This window comes from Schistocerca serialis, chromosome 4 (assembly GCF_023864345.2).
Source record: "Schistocerca serialis cubense isolate TAMUIC-IGC-003099 chromosome 4, iqSchSeri2.2, whole genome shotgun sequence".
Classification (NCBI taxonomy): domain Eukaryota; kingdom Metazoa; phylum Arthropoda; class Insecta; order Orthoptera; family Acrididae; genus Schistocerca; species Schistocerca serialis.
This window is the reverse complement of record NC_064641.1, coordinates 884,786,511-884,813,769: the sequence shown is the minus strand read 5'-3', so window position 1 is coordinate 884,813,769 and position 27,259 is coordinate 884,786,511. Positions and strand designations below refer to the sequence as shown.

Here is a 27,259-nt window from a genome sequence, read left to right as displayed (position 1 = left end):
TTTATATTTTCTCCTTCCATCAATTAAATTCAGTATTTCTTCTGTTACCCAAGGATTTCTATTAGCCCTTGTCTTTTTACCTACTTGATCGTCTGCTGCCTTCACTACTTCATCCCTCAGAGCTACCCATTCTTCTTCTACTGTATTTCTTTCTCGCATTCCTTTCAATTGTTCCCTTATGCTCTCCCTCAAACTCTCTACAACCTCTGGTTCTTTCAGTTTATCCAGGTCTCATCTCCTTAAATTCCTGCCTTTTTGCAGTTTCTTCAGTTTCAATCTGCAGTTCATAACCAATAGATTGATGTCAGAATCCACATCTGCCCCTGGAAATGTCTTACAATTTAAAACCTGGTTCCTAAATCTCTGTCTTACCATTATGTAATCTATCTGATACCTTTTAGTATCTCCAGGATTCTTCCAGGTATACAACCTTCTTTCATGATTCTTGAACCAAGTGTTAGCTATGATTAAGTTATGCTCTGTGCAAAATTCTACAAAGCGGCTTCCTCTTTCATTTCTTCCCCCCAATCCATTATCACCTACTATGTTTCCTTCTCTCCCTTTTCCTACTGACGAATTCCAGTCACCCATGACTATTAAATTTTCCTCTCCCTTCACTACCTGAATAATTTCTTTTATCTCGTCATACATTTCATCAATTTCTTCATCATTCCCTATCTTACATAACTAATTTCCAACATCCTTCTACAGCATCACATCATAAATGCTTTGATCCTCTTCAGTTCCCCACAGTCGTTTAATGAACAAAGTAAGAGCTTATGGACTATCAGACCATTTGTGTGATTGGATTGAAGAGTTCCTAGATAACAGAACACAGCATGTCATTCTCTATGGAGAGAAGTCTTCCAAAGTATGAGTGATTTCAGGTGTGCCGCAGGGGAGTGTCGTAGGACCGTTGCTATTCACAATATACATAAATGACCTTGTGGATGACGTCGGAAGTTCACTGAGGCTTTTTGCGGATGATGCTGTGGTATATCGAGAGGTTGTAACAATGGAAAATTGTACTGAAATGCAGGAGGATCTGCAGCGAATTGACGCATGGTGCAGTGAATGGCAATTGAATCTCAATGTAGACAAGTGTAATGTGCTGTGGATACATAGAAAGAAAGATCCCATATCATTTAGCTACAATATAGCAGGTCAGCAATTAGAAGCAGTTAATTCCATAAATTATCTGGGAGTATGCATTAGGAGTGATTTAAAATGGAATGATCATATAAAGTTGATTGTCGGTAAAGCAGATGCCAGACTGAGATTCATTGGAAGAATCCTAAGGAAATGCAATCCGGAAACAAAGGAAGTAGGTTACAGTACACTTGTTCGCCCACTGCTTGAATACTGCTCAGCAGTGTGGGACCCGTACCAGACAGGGTTGATAGAAGAAAGAGAGAAGATCCAACGGAGAACAGCGCTCTTCGTTACAGGATCATTTAGTAATCACGAAAGCGTTACGGAGATGATAGATAAACTCCAGTGGAAGACTCTGCAGGAGAGACGCTCAGCAGCTCGATACGGGCTTTTGTTGAAGTTTTGAGAACATACCTTCACCGAGGAGTCAAGCAGTATATTGCGCCCTCCTACGTATATATCTTGCGAAGAGACCATGAGGATAAAATCAGAGAGATTAGAGCCCACACACAGGCATACCGACAATCCTCCTTTCCATGAACAATACGAGACTGGAATAGAAGGGAGAACCGATAGAGGTACTCAAGGTACCCTCCGCCACACACCATCAGATGGTTTGCTGAGTATGGATGTAGATGTTTTGCAGTTTTCCCCACAGCCCTGCACTCACTACATACATACGTTCTCAGACATTTCTTCCTCAAACTAAGGAGTCCGCAGCTCATGGTGTAGTGGCTAGCATTGCTGCCTCTTGATCATGGGGTCCCGAGTTCAATTCCCGGCCAGGTCAGGGATTTTCTCCACCCAGCGACTGAGTGTTTGTTTTTGTCCTCCTCATTTTATCATTATTCGAAATAAGTGGCACGGCTGGACCATCTAAAGATTGCTTCTTTGTACGGGCGCTGACTCTCATGCAGCTGAGGATGCCACAAATCATCATCATCAAACTAAGCCCTATGTTTGATACTAGTAATATTCTTTTAGAAAGGAAAGTTCTCTTTCGGAGTCTGCTTTGTATAACTTTCTTGCTCTGTTTGTCGTGCATAATTTTGCTTTGAAGGTAACAGAATTCCTTCACTTCGTCTACTTCATTACCTCAGTTTTTATGTTTGTCTACTTCATGACCCCAATTTTTATGTTTAGTTTATAGCCCATCACATTTCTGTTAATCACTACTGTTGTCTTTATTTACTCCCAATCCATATTCTGTACTCATTAGACTTTTTTTTTTGTTTTGGTTTTAGGGCGCAAAACTGCTATGGTCATTAGCGCCCGGTCCGTGACTTAGGAAACAGTAAAAAACCGAAAATGGAAACCAGCAGCAATGTTAACGAAAGTCATAAAATTGAAGAAACTAAAAGCAGAAGGAAGGCTTAAAAATCCACTACAGAAAGCGGTTGGTTGTCCCCAAAAAAAGCTTCAAATGACTAACGTCATTTCACTGGCACTAATAAACTTGAGAACGCGGTCGGCTGAGCGCGTGTCATCTGCTAAAATCGACGATATATCAGGCGATAGCTGTAGACGGGAGCGTAACTGATTAAAATAGGGGCACTCAATTAAAAGGTGTCTTACCGTCCACAGCTGAGAGCAGTGGGGACAGAGTGGGGGAGGATCGCCGCTTAAAAGATGTCGATGGCTAAAAAGACAGTGCCCTATCCGGAGTCTAGTTAAAATTACCTCCTCCCGACGACGCGTTCGGGAGGAAGAGGTCCAAGCACAAGTAAGAGCTTTCACGTTCCGCAATTTATTATGGGGAAGTGTCGACCAATGCGCGTGCCATAAATGAACAACACGACGACATAAAACGCTCAGTAGATCAGTGAAGGGAATCAATTGAATAGCTGGCCGAAGAAGAGAGACTGCAGCCTTGGCTGCAATATCGGCCGCCTCATTTCCACAGATACCAACGTGTCCCGGCAGCCAGAGGAACGCCACCGAGACGCCCCCCAGGTGGAGCAAGCACAGACAGTCCTGAATCCAGTGGACCAGAGGGTGCACAGGATAAAGAGCTTGGAGACTGAGGAGAGAGCTGAGAGAATCTGAGCAGATAACATACTGTATCTGCTGATGGCGGCAGATGTAGTGGACAGCCTGGAGAACAGCGTAAAGCTCCGCAGTATAAACCGAACACTGGTCGGGAAGCCGAAAGTGATTTGGGGTGTCGCCAACAATATAGGCACTCCCTACACCTAACGATGTTTTCGAGCCGTCGGTGTAAATAAATGTGGCGTCCGTCATTTGTGCACATAGAGCAGCAAATGCCCGACAATAAACAAGTGAAGGGGTACCATCCTTGGGAAATCAACAAAGGCCACGGAGCAGGCAGATCCGGGGACGGAGCCAAGGCGGTGCTGTACCCTAAGTTGTCAAGAAGGTTTTAGGAAAGCGGAAGGAAAGAGAATGGAGCAGTTGACGGAAGCGGACTCCCGGTGGTAGTAGGGAGGAGGGGCGGCCTGCATACCCTACATCAAAGGAGGTGTCGAAAAAAAGGTCATGGGCTGGATTAGCAGGCATGGAAGACAGATGGCTAGCATAACGACTCAGAAGGTCTGCTCGCCGATTGGACAGCGGAGGTTCAGCAGTCTCAGCATAAAGGCTTTCCACAGGGCTGGTGTAAAAAGCTCCAGACACTAAACGTAATCCACGGTGGTGGATAGAGTCGAGACGCCGAAGAATAGACGGCCGAGCAGAGGAGTAGACTATGCTTCCATAGTCCAATTTCGAGCGCACTAAGGCGCGATAGAGGCGGAGAAGGACCACTCGGTCCGCTCCCCAGGAGGTACTATTCAGGACACGGAGGGTGTTGAGGGATCGCAAACAGCGAGCCGAAAGATAGGAAATGTGGGAGGACCAGCACAGTTTTCTGTCAAACATAAGACCCAAGAATTTAGCAACGTCTGAAAACGGAAGGTTGACAGGACCTAGATGTAAGGAGGGCGGAAGAAACTCCTTACGTCGCCAAAAATTAACACAAACGGTCTTACTGGGAGAAAAACGGAAGCCGGTTTCGATGCTCCAAGAGTGGAGGCGATCGAGACATCCTTGAAGACGTCGTTCAAGAAGGCTGGTCCGTTGAGAGCTGTAGTAGATCGCAAAAACGTCCACAAAGAGGGAGCCCGAGACATCAGGAAGGAGACAATCCATAATTGGATTTATGGCAATGGCAAACAGTACAACACTCAGCACGGAGCCCTGGGGTACCCCGTTTTCTTGGGAGAAAGTACGGGACAGAGCAGTGTTCACCCGCACCCTAAATGTGCGCTCTGCCATAAATTCACGAAGAAAAAGGGGCAGCCGACCTCGAAAGCCCCAAGAGAACAGTGTGCGGAGGATGCCTGTCCTCCAACAGGTATCGTATGCTCTCTCCAGATAATAAAATATTGCTACTGTTTGGCGTTTCCGGAGAAAATTGTTCATGATATAAGTGGAGAGAGCAACAAGATGGTCAACTGCAGAACGATGCTTTCGGAATCCGCATTGGGCAGGTGTTACAAGACTGCGGGATTCCAGCAACCACGCTAAACGGTAATTCACCATACGCTCCAAAACCTTACAGACACTACTCGTGAGAGAAATGGGGCGATAGCTAGAGGGGAGATGTTTGTCCTTTCCAGGTTTCGAAACAGGAACGACGATAGCTTCCCTCCATCGTCTGGGAAAAGTACTGTCGGTCCAAATTCGATTATAAAGGCAAAGGAGGTAACGCAGACTATGGGTTGATAAATCCAGCAACATTTGGACGTGGATACCATCCGGTCCTGGGGCGGAGGAGCGAGAAGAAGAGAGTGCATGTTGGAGTTCCCGCATGGAGAAAACAGTGTTGTAGCTTTCGCGATTTTGAGAGGAGAAAGCAAGAGGTCGCACTTCCGCTGTACGTTTCTTCGGGAGAAACGCTGGCGGGTAATTTGAAGAGCTCGAAATCTCAGCAAAGTGCTGACCCAACGAGTTAGAAATTGCGACGGGGTCCACTAATGTATCATGCGCGACAGTGAGCCCAGAGACCGGGGAGAAACTAGGCGCGCCTGAGAACCGTCGAAGCCGACTCCAAACTTCCGAGGAGGGAGTGAAGGTGTTAAACGAGCTAATAAAGAATTTCCAGCTTGCCTTCTTGCTATCGCGGATGACATGACGGCATCGCGCACGGAACTGCTTATAGCGGATACAGTTGGCCAAAGTAGGATGGTGGCGGAAAACGCGGAGAGCACGTCGCCGCTCATGTAGTGCATCACGGCATGCCTCGTTCCACCAAGGAACTGGGGGGCGCCGGGGCAATTCGGAGGTGCATGGTATTGAACGTTCCGCAGCTGTAAGAATAACGTTGGTAATATGTGTGACCTCATCGTCGACGCTGGGAAAGTGACGGTCATCGAATGTCGCTAGAGACGAAAAAAGTGTCCAATCAGCTTGGGCAAACTTCCAGCGTCGTGGGCGCATATATGGCAGTTGAGGCTGCAGTCTAAGGACACATGGAAAGTGGTCACTCGAGTGTGTATCATCAAGGGCGAACCATTCGAAGCGCTGAGCTAGCGGAACAGTGCCAACCGCAACGTCCAAATGAGATAAATTTGTCGTGGAGGCAGACAAAAATGTAGGGACCCCAGTGTTGAGGCAAACTAGATCCGCTTCGTGGAAGACGTCTAGCAATAGTGACCCACATGGACATGGATGTGGAGATCCCCAAAGCGGGTGGTGGGCATTGAAGTCCCCAACCAGCAAATACGGGGGTGGAAGCTGACCAAGAAGATGAAGGAGATCAGCTCGTGCCATTGGTGTGGACGATGGAATGTATACAGCACAAAGAGAGAACATGTATCCGGAAAGGGAAAGACGGACAGCGACAGCTTGGAAGGAAGTGTTTAAGTGGATTGGGTGATAATGGATAGTATCATGGAGAAGAATCTTGAGTCCTCCACGTGCTGGAGTGCCTTCAACAGAGGGGAGATCATATCGGACGGACTGAAAATGAGGGAGAACAAAGCGGTCATGGGGACGCAGCTTTGTTCCCTGAAGAGAGAAGATGACTGGCGAGTAGGATCATAAGAGGATCGACAATTCATCCTGATTGGCTCGAATACCGCGGATATTCCAGTGGATTACGGACATAGGGTGAACAGAAAATGGAGAAATGTGACCAAGGTTGCTGTCAACTCAACAACTGCTCAGAGCTTGCGACCAACAGCATGGAATGGCATTCAGACGAAGGCAGAAGATCCTGATCCATAGGTTGTTCAGGAGTAGCTCCTGCCACCAGCGATCGGCCGGTTGATCGGCCGCCAGCAGTGCGCCTCGGCGACACAGAAGACGGCCGAGGGCGATTTCCGCCAGGTGGTGCCGTAGATGGGACACGCCTTGGCGGAGAAGGAGAGGAACTGGGTTTCTTTGTAGCCTTCTTGGAAGTATGATGTTTAAATGAAGGAGGAACCGATGGTTGGGAGGTTGTGGTACATAAAAACTCTTCACAAGTATGCTCTTTTTTCGAAGTCTTGGTGTCTGACTTTTGGGCTCGAGATTTAGCAGAACCCGACGAAGGGTGAGCCAGAGAGTGGGCAGGCGAAAGTGGTGAGGTTGAACGGGCGATCTTTGCGCTGGCCAATCTGACGACCGTGGCACTAAAGGTGAGGTCGCAAGTCTGCGTGGCCGGCTCCTTTGTTGGCCGAGGAGAAGCAAGGACAGTGCTGTATTTTCCTGTCTGAGGCACGGTGGGCTGTCGACTGGCGAATAATTTTCGAGCAGCAAAGGTTGACACATTATCCTTCACTCTGATTTCCTGGATGAGCTTTTCGTCCTTAAAAACGGGGCAATCTCGAGAGGAAGCAGCGTGGTCACTCATACAGTTGATGCAGCGAGGGGATGGAAGTGGACAAGCACCCTCATGGGCATCCTTGCCACACGTAACACATTTGGCCGGATTGGAACAGGACTGGCTGGTGTGATTGAACCGCTGACACCGATAGCAACGCGTAGGGTTTGGGACGTAAGGGCGAACGGAAATTATCTCATAGCCTGCTTTGATTTTCGATGGGAGTTGAACTTTGTCAAATGTCAAGAAGACAGTGCGGGTTGGAATGATGTTCGTGTCAACCCTTTTCATAACTCTACGAACAGCCGTTACGCCCTGGTCAGACAGGTAGTGCTGAATTTCTTCGTCAGACAATCCATCGAGGGAGCGTGTATAAACGACTCCACGCGAGGAATTTAAAGTACGGTGCGGTTCCACCCGGACAGGGAAGGTGTGTAGTAGTGAGGTACGCAGCAATTTTTGTGCCTGGAGGGCACTGACTGTTTCTAACAACAGGGTGCCATTCCGTAATCTGGAACAAGACTTTACAGGACCTGCAATTGCGTCGACACCTTTCTGAATAATGAAACGGTTGACCGTGGAGAAGTCGTGACCTTCGTCAGACCGAGAAACAACAAGGAACTGTGGCAACAATGGACGAACTGTCTGTGGCTGAGACTCAGTGAACTTACGCTTGTGAGCAGACATAGTGGAAGGTGAGGAAACCATTGCGGAAGAATCCCCCCATGATTACCGGCGTCTCCGATGGCGCGCTCCTCCCTTGTGGGGGCCCTCTCTGAGGGCACTCCTGCCTTAGGAGATTGTTCACACCTCCCGACAAACGGACGGAGGGACCAATCGGCAATTTCGGAAGGTATCAGCTCGGGTAATCACCCCTCCCTGGGCCTGGCCGTTACCAGGGGGTACGTACGTGTCCTACCTGTCTACCCGGGGCGGGGAATTACGCGTTACCCCATCACCGGCTACGCATGGAAGTTCGTGGGTTGGCCTTCAGACATGCACAGGGAGGAAAAAAGAGAAAGGGAAAGGAAAGAAGAGGGGTCTCAAACGCCGCAGCGGAGAAAAGGGCAAAGAGAAGAGGGAAGGAAAAGAGAAGGACAGAGGAAGGACAAAGACTTGCAAGTGTAGAAAGCGAGGAATTTGTAACAGTTTCGAGTGTCCGTCTCCGGACGTAGGCACAAACCATACTCCTAGAGGGGGAGAAAGGGAAGGAAAGAGCCAGTGGTGAGGGGGGGGGGGGGGGGGCAAAGATGGGGGATGGGGAAGGATGCGGAAAGGGAGGGTATGCAGCCGGAAAGGAAGGAGGGCCACATTAGCTCGGGGCCCCGTGCTCGCTACGCACATATCCACAAAAGAGTTGTGGACCCCCTGGGGGGACTCATTAGACTGTTCACTCCATTCAACACATCCTGTAATTTCTCCTTGCTTTTACTGGGATCACACACCCATCAGTGATTCTTATCACCAATACCTTTTCACCCCGAATTTTAATTCCACTCTTGAACCCTTCTTTTACTTCCACCATTGCTTCTACAATGTGCAGGCTGAATAGTCTGGTAGAAAGGCTGTGTCCTTGTCTCAAAGCACTTTTAATCAGAATTCTTCATTCTTGGCCTTCCAAGTCTTACGGTTTCCTTTTGGTTCTTGGACACTTGGCATATTATTCACCTTTCCCTACAGCTTGAGATGTGACACGTCAGTTTTGATAAAAAGAATATATCACATCTTGTGAGCCTTCACAATGATGAATGATGCTTGTAAGATTTGAAGAGGTTTTCGGTACGTGCAGGTGTGATGAAAAACATGAGAGCATCAAATCTAAAAGGTGGGACAGCGAGTTAGCATCTCCATCTGCTGTGCAGGCACTTGGTCCTTCATGTTGCGGCTTGGAGGTGTTTTGCAGCTACAGAGAAAAGGGTTATCACGACAACAATGTAAGAGGTGTGACAAGTAAAAATCTAAAGAAGTGTCCATTGTATCTTGTCTGAACTAGGATGATGCACAGATCAGTCAGTTGTAACAACATATTTTTTATAACAGTGAAAGTTACTGTGAACAGAAATATTGAGTTTTTCTATTAAGAACAGTTAATACAGGAGTTCAAAATTGAATTCTTCTGCATTATTTAGATAGTCTGGAAGTCTTTCAGCACCCAAACAAATCAATAAGAGACAAAGTTCATAAACGGCAGGAACAGAGTTATTTGGCCTTGCTCTGCCAGTCTGAAACAAAAAGACATCAACGTAGGTGACCGTCAAAATGTTCATTAGTGCATGTCATCATCGAGGCCATGCAGGTGACACAATTTTCACAAATCACACTTCCTTGACCACGTTTCATTTCATTCAGTGACCATGACATGAAGGTGTTGATGGAAGAGAACAATAATTGGAACAAGTTTTTGAGAAAACTTTTCGGGTCAGAAAGTGCAAAAATGTGTAGTTGCTCTGGAGAACTGACGTCAACAACAGAGAAAACGTCTGAGTAGAGACATGGTGCAGTTCTATGGATCAGCTGACATACACAAGAAACGTTAACTTCATATAAATTACGAAAGAAGAATTTTAAATTTTAACACCGAGTTCGACAATCATCATCATGGTTTTCTATGACAACAATATCAACAACAGTAAATACACCCATGCTAAAGCAATACAGGGCACAGCAATAGAAGAAAATTTGTTCAATGACACAGAAGGTTTCCTGTTTGGGATCTTAGGACAACAGGTCTTGCTTCCATTGTCAAGCAGAACATACTAACCAACTCTAGTGCCTTTATCTTTCCTGAAGTCAACCTGTTCACCATCTAACAGATCCCCAATTTTTTCGATCCAGACTTCTGTACGTAATTGTTGTCAGCAACTTGAATGCCTCAGCTGTTGAGCTGATTGTGCGACAATACTTACATTTGTCTGCCCTTGCTATCTTCAGAAGTGTCTACATGAGGTATGTGTGCAAAACCCAGATGGTGTGCCCTCAATCTCACAGATTCTACACACCAACATGAACAGTAATTTGGTTGCCACTTTATCCAATGACTAGAAATTCCAAAAGAACGTCACCTATTCCATCTGCCTAGTTTATTAGAAAGTCTTCCAAAGCTTTTTCAAACTGTTGACTCCAATATTGGACCTGCTTTGTCTTCAAAATTGACTCCCATGGCTTCTTCTATCATGTTATCAGATAGTTCCTTGCCATTCAACGTATTCGTTCCACCCATCTGCGCTCTCTCTCTCTCTCTCTCTCTCTCTCTCTCTCTCTCTCTCTCTCTCCCCCCCCCCCCCCCTCCTCCTCTCTGCTAACGATGAAATTTTGGTTGTGCTTTGATGGTATTTTTTTTTTTTTTTTTTTTTTTTTTTAATTTCACTGAAGCTGTTTTAACTTCTTTATGGCATCATCAATCCTTCCAATGACCATCCACATTTTGATTTCTTCACATTTTTTATGCAGCCATTTCACTTGGTTTCCCTGCACTTCATATTTATTTAATACCTTTTATCACTGTATTCCTGTCATTTCCTGAATATTTCTGTACTACTTTCATTAATCAGTTACAGTATTTCTTCCATTACAAAAGTTTTCTTCACAGTTGTGCCTATATTGGTCTATCCAACTTCTGACTGCACTTTTTAGAAATGTTCTTCCCTCTTCAACTGAACCGCCTACCGTAGTATTCATTATCACATTATTCACAGCCGCAGAGAACTTCCAAAGCACATCATCATTCCTCAAAACCTCAGAATTCCAGTGTTTCACACTTTGACTTTTCCTATCAATTCTCTTAAAACACAACCCACTCTTCAACACTGCTAAAATGTGATTTGAATCACTCTGCTCCGGCATACACCTTAGAATAAGATGTCTGACTTTGTTGTCTCTCTCATCATATTGCAATATATATTTCTGTATATCTGGCCCTTTCCCAAGTTTACCTTTTCCTCTTGTGATTCTTGAACAGTATTTGCTTGAAATTAATGCACAACTCAATAAGTCTTCTCTTCTTTCATTCTTATTACCAAACGCATATTCTCCCGTAACTCTGTCTTCTGTTCCTTCCCCTACGAACAGCATTTTAATTCCCGATGATTATCAGATTTTCTTCTCTATTTACACATTGAGTTACCCATTCATTCAATGTCACACACTTTCCCTCTGTATTCAGCCTCTGCTCACAACTTCAGCTTGTATACTTGAACTACTGTTTTTGGCTTGGTTCACTGCTAATTCTTATGTGAATAATCCTATCATTTTTCACATTACTTCACTCTCCGACTTATCTTCCTACTGATAAATTAAGTGTATGTGATTTCTATTCCAACAGTATTCTTCTATTATATTAACAACAAATAAAAAAAGAGCCAACAAATTAAATAAATACAATGTAGTGTTGACACCAGAGCTATGTACTGAACATACTGTGAACAGTTTCATATGTATCAGACAGCCTGGCATTATTCTTTACACTTATCAAAATATGTCTTTTAAATTCAGCATTCAACACCATTTTCACACATCTTTTGCTATTTGACTCGCATGCATTCCCACACCAAATTTTCATTCTGGTTGGTTTCTTTGTGTTGACATCCGTTAGCAAAACCCTGAAAGACACAGTACAGAGACTAGCAGCAATACACACGAAAGTAATGCACTATGCAGAAACAGGTGAAAACATCAGATACTGTTCGAATAAAGCTTTGCCAAAGAATCACAAACTACTCACATCCAACAAATCCTACATTATCAGACCCAAACACATAATAATGGAATGACCAAGTAACAGTACCAGTAATTTATTTGTCCAAGACATTTTCAATGCTACAGGATCTGCTTGTAATACAAGTAGAAAGTCACATATACTGACATATGAAAACTGACATATGCGTCATGAGGAGAGGACAGGATTATGCAAATGCACAGTATTGTCACAGAAAAGCCCAAATAATGTGGTATCAGAGTTGCCGTTGGTAACTGGTTTCCATCCCACATAGCTAAAAGAATGCAGAGAGTAGCATTAACAAAATACGAGGAGATAACACAATGAAACAGCATTTTCAAAATAGAGAATAACCACTACTTGTGTACCACAGGGACCAATATTGGCTGCACTCTTGTTATACCTCTGATTACACGGAAACCGTTGCTACAATCCAAATAAAAATGCTTGATATTTGACATATGAGGCCCTTAGGCCACAAGTGTGGTAACTAACATTATTCCTGTTCCAAGATATTTAATGATTTAGCTGTCAACAGATAGATGATCGTGCTTACAGCAGAAATTTGTCCTGCTACCTATGTGGCTGCTATGTGAGTTACAAATTACACCATTTGTTCTGTTAACAGAATTGTTGGACAAGATCCAACCCTATAAAAAGAGGGAAATACGAGTTAACCACTCGGGGCATGGCACTACAGCAATGACACATCAGCTGCCAGCTATGACTGGTTAAGGATCTCACAACAGGGAGTGGACTATCAACACTGACACAGTGAGGTCTTGCTCGCTATAGTTGGCGGGAGTAGAATGGGCTGCCGGCAGTGCCCAACAATGGTATTATGGTAATAACTAATACTATAAAGAAATTTTAAAATATACATAAAATTTTCTTGAAAATTACCAACAGATTTTCTGTAAATGAATTAAGGTAAAATGCATCAAGACACACAGAGGGACCACATGAACATGCTGTCGACACAACATAAGTAAACATAAAATACTGCTCAGAAATAAGTGGAAAGGCCTATTATTATTGTCTCATTACTAGGGCCCGGATTTTAATTACCTAAAAAACAGTGAAATATGCAAGCATTTATGACCTGAAACTTACATAAATATGACCTTAAAAAATAAAATAAAATATGGCTCATACCCCTGTAATAGACCTAGATGCAAGACCTGTCCCATACATCCTCCTACCACCACCTACTCCAGTCCGGACACTAATATCACCTATCCCATCAAAGGCAGGGCTACCTGTGAAACCAGTCATGTGATTTACAAGCTAAGCTGCAACCACTGTGCTGCATTCTAAGTAGGCATGACAACCAACAAGCTGTCTGTCCGCATGAACAGCCCACCGAGAAACTGTGGCAAACAAGTGGACCACCCTGTAGCTGAACACGCTGCCAAACATGATACCCCTCATCTCAATGACTGCTTCACAGCCTGTGCCATATGGATCCTTCCCACCAACACCAGCTTTTCTGAATTACACAGGTGGGAACTTTCCCTGCAATACATCCTATGTTCCCATAACCCTCCTGGCCTCAACCTTCGTTAGTCACTGTCCAAACCCATCCAGCCCTCTCCCTGTTCCCATTCCAGCACTACACAGCCGTCATTTCACCGCCACACCCAGTCTTTTAATTTATTTTTATTTCTCTCCTTTCCGCTACTTACCCCCCTCGACGCTCCGCACCTTCTCTCCTATCCTCCGTCTAAACTGCAACATTTCACTGTCCGCCGCTCCTACCATGCTATCCTTCCCCCTCCCCGTCCCAGCCTCCTCCTTACCCCAACCCAGTCACCACTCCCATCATGCACTGGTGCTGCTGCTCCCAGTGTAGTTTCAGCTCTCTGAGACTGCAGACGTGTGTGCAAGTTGTGCTTGCCTGAGTGTGTGTGTGTGTGTGTGTGTGTGTGTGTGTGTGTGTGTGTGTGTGTGTGTGTCTACAGCTGACAAAGGCCTTAATGGCCGAAAGCTAGGACTGTGTGAATGTTTTTCTTGTGCCTATCGCGACTCTGCATCTCTGTTATATGGTGAGTAGCAACTTTCCTTCTCTCATATTGTTACATTCCATCCTGGATTTTCCATTGTTTGACTTAATAGAAGTTTATTTAAAGCATTCTTGTTTGTTTATTTAAGTTTTTATTCACCATAAAGTAATACAAAATTCACTTCTCAAAATAATGTAAGTATAGTTCTTTTTTTCTGTAGGGTTTGTGGCTAGTTTGCACCTATTTTTTGAATGTCTGAATGTTTTATTTTCTAAACACAAAGTACAGTGAAAAGATCGTCTATCGAAACAGTAAAACAATGTTTTTATTTCTACATAGTATTTAAAGCGTTTCACATTATTTAATACCGTATGTCAATATTCAGTATCTGCAAAGTTGCACTGGATCACAAGGTGCATTTTCAGGTTTTCCATTACGTATTTGAAGGCAGCCAGGTCACTGGAGTTCAGCTCTGTTTCAGTATCTTCAAATGTTGTAGCATTCCCTGAAAGACTGTCACTAATTTTGCACAGTGTAGAATATCCATTGCAACTTGGTTTTCACTTTGTCAGCCACATGATCACGAGCTCGACCCAACTCACTCTGCACATGTTGCACAATACTCATGGCCTCACATAGCTGAGTGCCAACAGCTTCCAGTCATTTGATGGCTTTTAATATCACTGACAAATTGGCGTTGATGTATGCCAAGTTTCGAGACACTGTATCTATAAAAACTTCTTTCGCAATTTTGATAGCATTTGATTCATCGCTATCAAGCTCATAGAAGATTGTCTTTATTTGGGTGTAGTTCGTGCAGTAATACTCAGCAGCATTAAGCCAAGAACCCTATCATGTAAGAACAGGTTTAGGTGGGAGGGGCGTTGAGGTGCTTGTTCCTTGAATTTCTGCACCCGTAGCGGAGCCTTCACATAGATTTTCTTGCCACAGGAAATTAATTCGTCCACGTCAGGGTAATTTGATCGCACCTCTTCGGCAACTCTGTGCAATGCATGTGCAAGGCAAGTGGCGTACACCATACTGGGGTAAAGAATCTGAAGCCCTTTGGCTGCTTTAGCAGTATATGAAGAAGCATCTGTTACAAGCAGCAGAACATTGTCTCTTTTCACACCATCCGGCCACAGTAGCTTCAGGGAGTTGTCAAACAAAATAGCAATTGTCAAATTGTTTACTCTATCAAGAGCTTCACACGTTAGTAGGAACATATCTCCAGGGCCATCAACTTTTAGAACACCACCAACAACATGCAATATATCACCCACTAATATCCGTAGTTTCATCTATCGACAGCCAGATCTTTTGCTCAGCAATAGTAATTCGTATTTTGTTGAGCATATCATTGTAGCATACAGATAAATAGTTCTTTCTCAGTGTAGATTCATCTGGAACTGGATGTGTTGTGTACTTCTCCCTGAACCGTCCGAAGTGTGGATTCATCAACTTTTCCAATGGGATGTTGCAGGACACCATCATCTCACACAAATCCTTGCAGAATGTTGCACGGTTGACGATTGACCTGTTTGTTCAAATAATAGCGTTTGCCTGCTGTTATTTTCAGCACTTTGTTTCGCACAGCTGTTGTATTTAGCGGTATTACAGTGTTGTTGCACATTAAAGCACTTTTCTGCACTAACTTTAACTTCACACAGTTTACAAAATAATATTTTCCCATCAGTACTAAAGAACTTCTCTTCAAATTCTCGAACATATCCTCGCAACTTCATGCTGTCGGAGCACTTTGCTTTAGGCACGTTGAACAAGGCAAATGCTGTATTCAAACTGGTTACTGGGAACACCTGTGGGACTGCGATGATTATTACAGTAAAAGCCGCCTTTGTTGGCTCTGAGAGCGTATTGTCGACTCTGCACAACAATGTTTTATGTTCACAAAACGACTGTTGTGGTACACCGATTTTCTGCTACAGTCCTGAGAAATAAAGCTGTGTACTAATTTATCTGTTTATCTTCATGGGCCCCTACACTACGGCACAGCGCGTCCCCAGGTTGCAGATAGGGGATACTGCCTTCAGATATGAACGGTAGCTGCGAATACAAAAAATAAGCAGTCGCAGACAGCCAGTGGGGAGTAGGTGATGGTGTGATGAGCCATCCCTGTTTCTTCTTCTCTTACTATCAAATCTATTCATCAAGAATCAGCAACATTAATGGGCATGGGTCCCTTCGAAGTAAAATATTCCGGAGGTAAACTAGGTTCCCATTCGGATCTCCAGGCGGAACCTACTTCGAAGAGATTCAGGCTGAAAGGAACTTTCAGGTTGGGAACACGGAACATTAAGAATTTGAACAGACCAGGAACATTCCAGACATTATTAGACGAATTAGATAGATACGATGTAGACATTACAGCTATTCAAGAAACTCGGTGGCAGAAGGAGGGTAGCATAAAGAGGGGTAACTATACATTTTTCTATGGAGGTGCAGAAGCTCACAGTTTCTGAACAGGTTTCGCAGTACAGAGAAAAGTGCTTCACGCAATCAGAGATATAAGGTTCATTAGTGACCGACTATCAGTTATAGTGTTGTCCGGCAGGTGGAATAGACTAGTAGTAATCAATGTACACGCACCAACTGAGGACACTGAAGAGGTTGTTAAAGATGGCTTTTATGAAGAACTAGATCAACTGTGGGATGAGTTCTCCTCGTATGATACAAAATTAATCATAGGTGATTTTAATGCGAAGATATGGAAGGAGGAAGCATTCCAGCCTACAATTGGGAAAGAAAGTTTGCATAACATTTCGAATGATAATGGCACAAAGGTGGTTAATTTTGCTGTTTCAAAAGACGTGATTGTTGAGAGCACATATTTCAAAAGAAAGGGCATTCATAGAGCAACTTGTTTCTCTCCGGATGGACACACCCGAAACCAAATTGATCATGTTCTTGTAGATCAGAGATGGCACACTAGTATAGAAAATGTTAGGACTTTCAGGGGAGCAGACTGCGATTCTGATCATTTTCTTGTAGTTGACAAAGTTCACCAACGGCTATCTACTGAAACATCAAGGTGTCACAATGCAGAACTTGTTAGGTTCGACACTGACAAGCTAAATGATGAAAACTTTAGAAGAAGGTACATGATAGAAATTTCAAATAGGTTTGATGCTCTCAGGACACACGAAGATCAAGACGAGGATGTAAATAAACAGTGGATCACTGTGAGGAATAATATCAAAGAGGCAGCGAAAGTCACAATAGGTACAATTAAGCAGAACAGGAGGAAACTGTGGTTTGATGAGGAATGCAAGAAATTGGTAGAGGAAAGGAGAAAAGCGCAATTAGATTGGGATAGAATGAGAGACAGAACGCGAGAGGAGTTCTTGAACTTGAGAAGGGAAGTTGGTCGTAAGCTACGGGCAAAGAAGAGGGATTATTTGAACAATCAAATTACAAAAATGGAAACAAACAGTAAAACAAAGAACATTAGGGAACTTTACCTAGACATAAATGGGTATAGGAAGGGCTTCAAGGTTAGGACAAATGCACTTCGAGGGGATGCTGGGGGAATACTGACAGACCCCAGTGCTATATTAAGTAAATGGAGGGCGTATTTTGAGCATCTATTAAATGTACACCAGGAAGCAGGAAATGAGCAGGTGTACGAAATACATACAGCAGAACCCCAGATACCTGAGCCAACGTTAAAGGAAGTAAGAGATGCAATCAACAAATTGAAAAACCATAAAGCACCAGGATCAGATTGCATAACTGCAGAATTAGTTAAAAATGGGGGACAGAAATTGGTGGAAGTGGTTCACAAAGTGATAACTAAAGTATGGAACTCAGAGATGATACCTGAAGAGTGGCAGGAATCGATTCTGATCCCAATTTTTAAGAAAGGTGACAAAATGGATTGTAGTAATTATAGAGGGATATCGCTATTACCAGTATGTTCCAAAATTTTCTCGAATATTCTGCTAAGCAGGCTTATGCCATATGCAGATGAAATTGTGGGGGATTACCAAGCCGGCTTTCGGAGGAACAGATCAACTATAGACCAAATATTCACCCTGCGTCAGATTTTGGAAAAGAATTGGGAATACAATTAACCAGTTCATTACTTTTCATAGATTTTACAAAAGCATATGATTCAGTATTGCGGTCAAAATTGTACAGAATTCTTTTGGAACTTGGAATACCAAAGAAGTATGTTAGACTTATAGAAGCGAGTTTGAAAAACGTAAAAGGTAGAGTACACATGGGGAAATTGGAGTCAGAAGAATTTGTAATAAAGAACAGACTTAAGCAGGGAGATGCCCTGTCTCCGCTACTTTTTAATTTAGTCCTAGAATATATTGTACGAATGGCAGCAGATAATTCAGAGGGTGTAGAGTTAAATGGAAATATTAAGATGTTAGGGTATGCAGATGATCTAAACATCATTAGCGATAGGAAAGAATCGGTAACAGCAACTGCGAATGCGTTAATCAAGGCTAGTGAAGATGTAGGTCTAAGGATAAGTGAAGACAAAACTAAATACCTGGTTACTACTAGAATGCCAACAGCAGTAGATCAGGAAATGTTAAGAGTTGGAGACACACAGTTTGAAAAAGTGAACACATTTAAGTATCTAGGCACGGACATCACTTCGAGAAATGAGATTGAATCAGAATTGATGAAGAGATTACAGGCAGGAAATGCGTGCTACTTCTCTCTGAATAGATTACTTTCATCACGGATATTGTCTAGGAATTTAAAGATTAGAACATACAAAACTATTATTCTACCAGTTATGCTGTATGGGTGTAAGACTTGGTCTCTCACTGTGCAAAATGAAAAGCCGTTTCGAGCATTTGAAAACAAAATTTTGAGGAAAATTTTCGGAGAGTGGCGAAAACTGCATAATAAAGAGGTTCACCAACTCTATTCAAGCCCTGACATAATCAGTATTATTAAATCACGTAGGCTGCGATGGGCGGGTCACGTAGCTCGAATGGATGAGGGCGGGGCAGCGCGCAGAGTACTGGTAGGGCACCTAGAAGGAAAACGTCCTGTGGGGAGACCGAGGCGTAGATGGGAGGACAATGTGAAGGCTGATTTGAGGAGCCTATGTATTGAAGGTGAATGGAAGGAAATAGCCCAGGACAGGGACAGATGGCGAAAATACGTTGCTGCGGTAATGGACTCTCCGAGTCCGGTACGACCAGTGAGTGAGTGAGTAAGTAAGTAAGTAAATAAGTAGGTATCTTCCATAATAGCATGTTAAATATTGTCTCGTGAGCAACATATTCATTTTCTTATTCGTGTGTCCCTTAAAATACGAGGAAAATGGTATATGCATTTTTGGCAAAAGTTGTCGGAAATATGACCTATTACATTAAAAGTTAGCCGCAATATGACCTATTACTAAAATTTGTTGAAATATGACTTTATATGCACAATCAAAATACATTTTCAACACTAAAATGCCTAGATTTGTGTATAAATTGTTCTAAAATTCACCCTATAGTTCAGAAAAAAACATGACTTGTCATTAAAATCCGGGCCCTACTCATTACACACTGGAAAGTTGCAACAACTTAATCTAGAAGTATGTCTGCAGAATGCTTTCAACCTGAATGATCACATAAAACTAGTTGCAGGGTAGGCAGTTGGTAGGCCGAATTACAGGAAGAACCCTACAGAAACTTAATACATACAAGAAATAGGTGGCTAAAAGACAACCTCATACATTTAATTCAAAAGTACTACTCATCAATTTGGGACCTTAAGAGATATCTGCAGAATTAATAGAAGACCCAGAAGTAACCCAACTGGAGAAATTTCAGCTTATATGCAGGCAGATCAACAGTCACGTGGATCATTTGTGGATGGATTGACCATGGTACACTATAGCATTAGGGAAGCTTCCAATTCCACCCGTCTGCTTTGAGCTACGATGTCATCAACATGGCGGAAACACCTACTTCCAGCACATACAAAACGCAATGATGCCGTCACTACATACTCATGTCAAAAAACACAAATAAAAATAAAAACAACACAAAAACCTCTCACTCCAAGAACAAAATGAAACCAATGGAACAACTGCAGGAAGTTTAGGGTGGTAACAAGCTAAATATGAAACACTGCACCAACCAAACAAAATCTCAACTTACAACATGACACTACAGCCACAAAACCAACATATTATATGTTTCACTTGACCTATATAGCTCAAACGAAGGCCACGATGCCAAAAAACCAACAATTACAACCCCAAAAAGTGGAATCTGACATTTCCGTTGACCTATATAGCTCAAGTGCAGCTTACAATACTTAGTGGCAAACTACTAATTTAAAAAAATAATATTAATAAAAGAAACCACAAACTTCACACACCTACATAACTCACAAAATGCCACCCAAAACCAAAACAACTCAAAAGCCTCAAAATCCCCATACTCCCTAGACCAATTAAAACAGCCAAAATACCAGAAAAAAATACTCTCACACACACACACACACACACACACACACACACACACACACACACACACAGAGAGAGAGAGAGAGAGAGAGAGAGAGAGAGAGAGAGAGAGAGAGAAAATGACGACCACAAAAGTAAATCAGACCTAACAAAAACATCAAATGCACAAACAAAAGAAAAAAGACATAACAATTCACTGAAAACAAAGCAAAAGCTTCCAAATCCACGTTACAGCACTGATTACCCAGACTTAAGTAAACCCACTCAAATGAACCAAATACCACATGTTAAACAAGTCAACATCCAACACCAGAGGGCGCCATCAAAAACAACACGATGTCTACAAACATGAACCAACTAAAAACACCATTCCATATCACATCACACACAACACTACTATGCCACAGGTTAAAGCAGACAGGTAGAATCGGATGCTTCCCACGACATCTGTCATCCTGTAGTGTGAATTGTCTTGCACGCTACAGATATATTAACAGTAAACATGTGCTAAAATGATAAATACGTCAGCTCATATTTATTTCACACTGCTGCTCAACAGCAAAGGAAGCTGTGCTCAGACTTCACTAATTTTCACTAAAGTTGCTGGTTCTTTGGTCGTATGCCTATTTGATAGAAGCAAAGAAAACCTATAGGAGGATTTCTATTTCAAGCCTTCAGGAGGATTTCTGTCTCCAATAGCAGTCAGTGAATAGAGCCTACGGTGACGGTGATTACAATGAAATTATTGGTGGTGGTGGTTAGTGTTTAACGTCCCGTCGACAACGAGGTCATTAGAGACGGAGCGCAAGCTCGGGTTAGGGAAGGATTGGGAAGGAAATCGGCCGTGCCCTTTCAAAGGAACCATCCCGACATCTGCCTGAAACGATTTAGGGAAATCACGGAAAACCTAAATCAGGATGGTCGAAGACGGGATTGAACCGTCGTCCTCCCGAATGCGAGTCCAGTGTGCTAACCACTGCGCCACCTCGCTCGGTGAAATTATTGCTTCTGTTACCCACCTTGAACTATGCGCAACACATCTGACTCTCTATGGCCATACTGCAAAGCACAAAATATTAAGGTTACACTGTGTTAATCATAAGAATAAATCTGATGTGAACATTACACCACGTATTATTCTGCTTTTGCTGAATCTCATTGGATTTAGTTTCACACAGAGCGGAAGCCGATCTGTGTCCAGTACAGTCAAGTATGATCAAAAGGATACATTTTATGTTGTGTTACACGCACATAGACTGAGCGATAATGGGGGACAACAGATTTACTGGCACATCTAATTTTGACAGCACGGACCAGCTAGCTGGTCAAATTAACATGCATTGATGTGAGCGGTTGCAGTTCAGACGTAAAAAGAGACAAGCAGAGAAACAATATAGCTTCAAACATCCTTTAATTTTTAAAGAAAATGAAATTATTTTCAGGAAGACACTAGCTCTATCACATGCTTCTTAGGTGACCAGACGGAAAGCACAAAACACTCTTGTTCTCACCTAAAACAGTATTCTAACTACAAAGAAGAGTGATGGAAATTGCTAACTTAAATATAGAGTAATTTTTCTGAGTCAGCTGTGTGTGACACAAAAGCATACTTCAGGGATTTCACTGCATTGTTAAATACTGACACCACTGAAGGGATTAATTACAGTCAGTCGTCTGCTAACTCTTAGTCCTTCCTTCTCTGAACTCAAGAAATACATTTCAGCTCTGGAACTGCCATCTACTACATTGATAATGAGCTGATCAACAACAGAATCCATGCTGCCATCTGCTACGTTGATAATGAACTGATCAACAACAGAATCCGTGAAGCCACCAAGGCATCGTATTTTCTCCTCTTCTTTTACGATATACCATTCTACATCCCATCAGCGTTCAGCAGTGACATGTGAAAAACCTGTGTGCATTAGTTCCAGTCTGGCAACTTAACAGTCTTGTCATTTCTCAAGACAAACCTCGTAACTTGGCTCCAAATCAGTTCTGTTGGGTTCATACTGTAACTGTACAACGGGAAATGTAAAAATGCAGCATTTGTATGGGAGTGCCTGATGCTGTGAAAATGATTGTTTTCATGTTTCTATGACACTTATCATTCCGGGTCATGTGAGACTACATCTATGATATAAAACAAAGGACATAGCCAAAATAATGAGTATTTTGTTTTTCAGTTTTGACCTAAAAAAATTAAACTGCTACATTTTCTTAATTTGAGCAACATTTATTAATAATTTTTCATAAAATATTGATAATTAAGAATTTACATTTGAAACGAAAACAGCAATTCTGTATGCATTATAAATGAGAAGATGTGTATTATTCACGAAAAAATGCACATGAATTTTACAAGTAGATTTAGGTATTTCAAATGGGGGGGGGGGGAGAGAGATTGATCAAGGCCTGTGCCAGATCTGAACTGAACCAGCAATCCATGAGGTGCACCATATTATCAACCTAGTACGGTAGCAATTCCACTGTACATCTAATGTGTATTTGTATCTCAACAGTATCAAATACAGTCCCATCAGAAACCTTCAAAGGCAATTTTTTCTGTAAATTTATATAAAAAATGTTAAGAACAATCTATTCTCGTCACTCTTCAATCGTGTTCCACAAGCATGCTTCACTATGAAGCAGGAAGCAGCCTCAGTCATTTTTATACTGCGTATTAGCAGCCTGACAATCAGAGCACAACATACAGGGACTGTGACTGTACATGACTTTTTAAATAAAAACTACACAGTTAAAGCACGAGTAAGAAAAAACATTGACGGCTGTTAATACATTAGAACATCTTAAAAGTTCCATTTAATGTAACTTAGTAATTAGGTATCTAATACATAGGTAGGACCTACTTCCAAAAGCGTAACACCGTCAGAGCACATGTGCTAAAGCTTTGGACTAATTGTGGTGTTTGTGTTTCTTTATATCAGGTTTATTATTATGATGAAGTGTCAAGACATCACTTACGGCCATGTCAAGAAGAATTCAAATAGCCTGTGTGTTTAGTGTAGGGAAAAAGTATACAAATTACTTCAGAAAATGCTATCTATTGCTCCAAGGTCTGCACATTACAACTGTGGAAGAACAAGTTTTCTACACATACAAAAATTATTGAGAAAGAAATGACATTTCCCTAGTTTTGGCCATGTTACTCATTTCCCCACTTTTAGCCATTACATATTACAACAAAACTGAAGTTTTAAACACATGTAGAATCCATTTTCTAGAAAGTAACTTGCTCCTTATACCAGCATATAAGACAACACACATATGTACGTAAAGTAGGTAAAAGTTACAGCAATTGACTGGAACGGTAAAACAATTAGTTGTTAAATATTGGCTGAGAAACTACATAAATCACCATCCAGACAAGCACTTTTCCACTTTTCCTATGCATGTCAATGGATCATGAAAATTTGTTTTTGTGATCATTCTTCTCACATTGAGAGCAAATCTGACAATTTCCCTAAAATATCTTTAGTTGTTATATTAAAATATTCAATTTAAATGTATTTAAGTCAAATTTTATGAGCATCAAAACTTATTAGAAAGTACTTTCATAAGAACAGCCACATCCTATGTTGTCATCTAAACTACCGGCACTGTCCATTCTTCCTCCTCTTAAGAAATTGTTGGCCTGTCACCTACCTGTTTTCTGTTTCACACTTTTATCTATGAGTGTATACCAATGGCTTTCAACTAATTGCTTCATAACTTCTCTGCTCCTTTTTTAATGCTCTTTTTACTGTTTTTCTTTCCTCCAACTCATGATATTTTACCCACTCATCAGTCACTAGGAGGACAGCATCAAAACGTTTTTCTACGTACTAAAATTACTCGTAGCTCCTCATTTGAGTAATATGATCCACACTGACTATTGAAATCATGACAGCAACAAAATAATGAGATTGTCCGAATTTTCATTTCGTGTTTTTCAATTTTCATTTCTCTTTGAATAAATAAATTGAATAAATACAGGTTAACAATAGTGTCTTTTAATAGGTTTTCGACTTTCATTTAAGCTTAGTCCCCCACTTTTAAAAATATTATTTTGAAAGTTTTAATTCAAAGGCAATCAAAACATTTCAACAGCGTATATGTACATTGTGATAGAAAGTTTAAATTTACAAGTTATTGCCACTACCTAATTTACTCAGAAAATAAATAATTTATAGTAAGATGCAAAACTTTAAATTTGCTCTCCTGAGAAAGTTGAATTCTGTACCAGTTTAGGGGGTACATGCACTGATCACGAGAAAAGTACCTATTTTTGAAGGAAATGTGTATTTCTGAAGATATACGCATACAATGCAAAAAAACTTTTCCTTATTGAGTTCGAAAGCCCACATGTAAGACAGTTGCAAAATTTTAGAAATGTCTAAATGACTGCCAGCAAAAAATGACATTTTCCTGATTTAACATTTCTTTCTACAGTCCCTGCCAATGGAGCAGCGGCAAATTTCGCCATCTTTCCCTGTAGTTTTCGTCAGCTTCATCTCGTTGTACCCAACACAATTCCCATTCTTCAAAAGACCTTGTTGCCTAGCCCATTGTATAGAGCTTTGGGTGTTCTCCGTAGCATGGTATAAATCTTCCATTACAAAGTCACTCTGGAAAATTTCTCGCCATTTTGGCACACACAGTAATATGCGATACTTAAAAACAGACAGCCTCAACAGGAAAATTTAGGTTGTTGGGCGCACTGATCAAGACACGTAACTGTGAGCAACACAGACATGTACCATATGCAACATTATGCAAAGCCAACAATAGCTATCATGGTTAGGGTGTACGAAACTGTAAGCATTACCTATGGGTAAGGAACTATGTGAAGAAATATATTCAAGTGTCTGCAGCATACTGTCACAGCAACATGAATAAGTTGGTGAAAGCACACAGTTAACTGATTGTGGGTTTTTTTTTTTTTTTTTTTTCTTTGCAGCCACATGAAAATAAGTACTTTTTTTGGTATTCCGTGCAAATATATGCTTATATCTTCAGAAATACGTGTTTCCTTCAAAAATAGGTATTTTTCTCGTGATCAGTACACGTACCCCCTAAACTGCATAAGTGTCTCTAAGAAATTCAAAATCTGTCCTTTCAGTAAGTTTCAGCACAGAGATTTTCCTTAATAACTGGAAACCCCGCTTTCAAACAGTCTATAATCCCCCAAAGATTCTTATGGAGATAAACTAGAAATTTTAATAGTAGGTGTTTCTTGGAATATCATAGTTTGTTTACATTTAAAACTATATTCCCCTATAAATAGTTTTCGGCACATTTTTAACTTTGCTGGGAGAATATTGAAATCCTTATTCTTTGGCTGTCTCAATATCCCTATAAATAATGGCCAAATATCTTGAGTTAAAAAATGCTACACTTTCATATTTTCTACTGGATATTTCACTACGTTAAAAGCACAGATATGGTAAAAATTATGTATCGGACACCCGTTGAATTTTTCAGTACTGCGCAGATCTAAACATTACGCTTCACTACCGGTCAACCCAACCAAACTTATCTTCCAACCTAACCTAGACGTTCGGGTGCACTACAGATCAGTCTGTCACACAACTAAGACTTCTGGGCAAGGGGGGGGGCCCAATGCATAACTTAAGCTGATAAAATAATGTGAGTTGCCACGGCTATAGGCTACTATCAATTACGTCTTTGTTGTTAATAATACACTATCATAAGGGTAGGGCGGGTTGATATTCAAAACACTTAAAAATTCACTAACTACATCAAAATAATTGTAATTGTATTAATGGCAAAAACTGGAGCCTTGATCCCATTCTGTGGGAGATAAAATTTGCTGTCAAATTGCTATAGTGGCAGTGAATAGTTGCTACCACTTTGTGACATGACACAGCCCACTAACCCTGTCCATGACTGTAGCTCTGCTAACTGCAGTTCCATCATTCGCACAATGTAGGCATCACAGCTACAACTGCTGGCCTACTATAATACACAGTCCTTCAAATATACAACCTTCCTCGAAAAGTACCACAAAAACGTAGCTAGCAACACATGCGTAATTAATGTGCAATGTTATCCATTGTAAAACTACAGGAATATGATTTCAGCTAAAAAGGTTGTAGAGCCGCAAAACGTGCTTCCAAGAGCATTACAGCACGGTGTAGGTGTGCCACGGCTTCTGACCAATCATCGCCTTTGTGTTAGTTTACATCCGACTTATTCTCACGATCAGAAAACCACAGCTACCAGATCTATGGTTCTCAATAATTGTGTGGCCTATTTCTTAAGCACTATGATTTTAAGCATAAATTTTACAACAGTAAACGAAATAGTCAAGACTTACCAAGAATTGGTCCGTACTTCCCAAACCTTTCTTCTATATCTTGCTTTGAGACATCAGTTGGCGGTATATTTCCAATAAATATTCTAGAGTTGACGGTTGTCGGATCAATCATCATATTGTGAACATCACCTTTCATCACCTGTTCTCTGTAGCTCATTGTTACTGCCGAAATGCTGAAACGCCAAGAAGACTTATCTACACGCTTGTAAACACACGTAGCTTTTCCTTGTTTATTCGAGTTATTTCCGAAAGCAAAGACACCCGGTAACTACAAAAACTTAAAATGGCTTCTAAGCGGTGAATGCAATCGATTATCAAATACCCTTAAATTACTACCTTCCTTATTTGAAAACGGCAGTAAACACTCACTCAGCTTTCCCGAAGGTTGCACAACTTTTTATTTCGACTGCTTTCACCCCCCACAACAGCAAATACCTTTTACAGGCCTCTAATTTGGACCTACAAACAACGCTTTACGGAACAGCATTCCAGAGATTATATGACATATCTGCGCGCTGAAACAGAAGTTCCACTGTGCACAAGGGCTAGTTATTACTCACAAACTTCACATCTTTACAAATAAACGTCTTTGGAATAATTAATGCTATATCTTAGCACAAACGCCAAGAATCTGCCACACATTCCATTTGTACTGGAGCGCGGTTTATGTTCATGTGTTTGTTGAATTAGAAACAAAGTAAAATTATCAATTATTCAATAGATTTATTGACATAGGTCCTAAGAAATATTAGGATTTTGTAGCGGCACTGGTGCACACTACATATGCCGGAATTTC

At 41.7% G+C, this 27,259-nt stretch overlaps 1 protein-coding gene across 3 annotated transcripts in view; it reads right to left on the bottom strand.

Moving 5' to 3' along the window:
• Window positions 1–26,966, bottom strand: part of LOC126473547 (nuclear receptor coactivator 5) — a 148,774-nt gene extending 121,808 nt beyond the window's left edge. For 2 of the 3 annotated variants that reach the window (XM_050100676.1, XM_050100674.1), the window contains exons 1-2: window positions 26,833–26,966; window positions 26,464–26,636 (exon numbers count right to left, since the gene is read on the bottom strand). In XM_050100676.1, coding sequence (XP_049956633.1) covers window positions 26,464–26,620 — 157 coding nt within the window. In that variant the 5' untranslated portion in view covers window positions 26,621–26,636; window positions 26,833–26,966. Of the gene's footprint in view, window positions 1–26,463; window positions 26,637–26,799 lie in introns of all 3 variants that reach the window. The other variant, XM_050100675.1, reaches the window with a different exon arrangement.
• Between the last annotated feature and the right edge of the window lie 293 nt (window positions 26,967–27,259).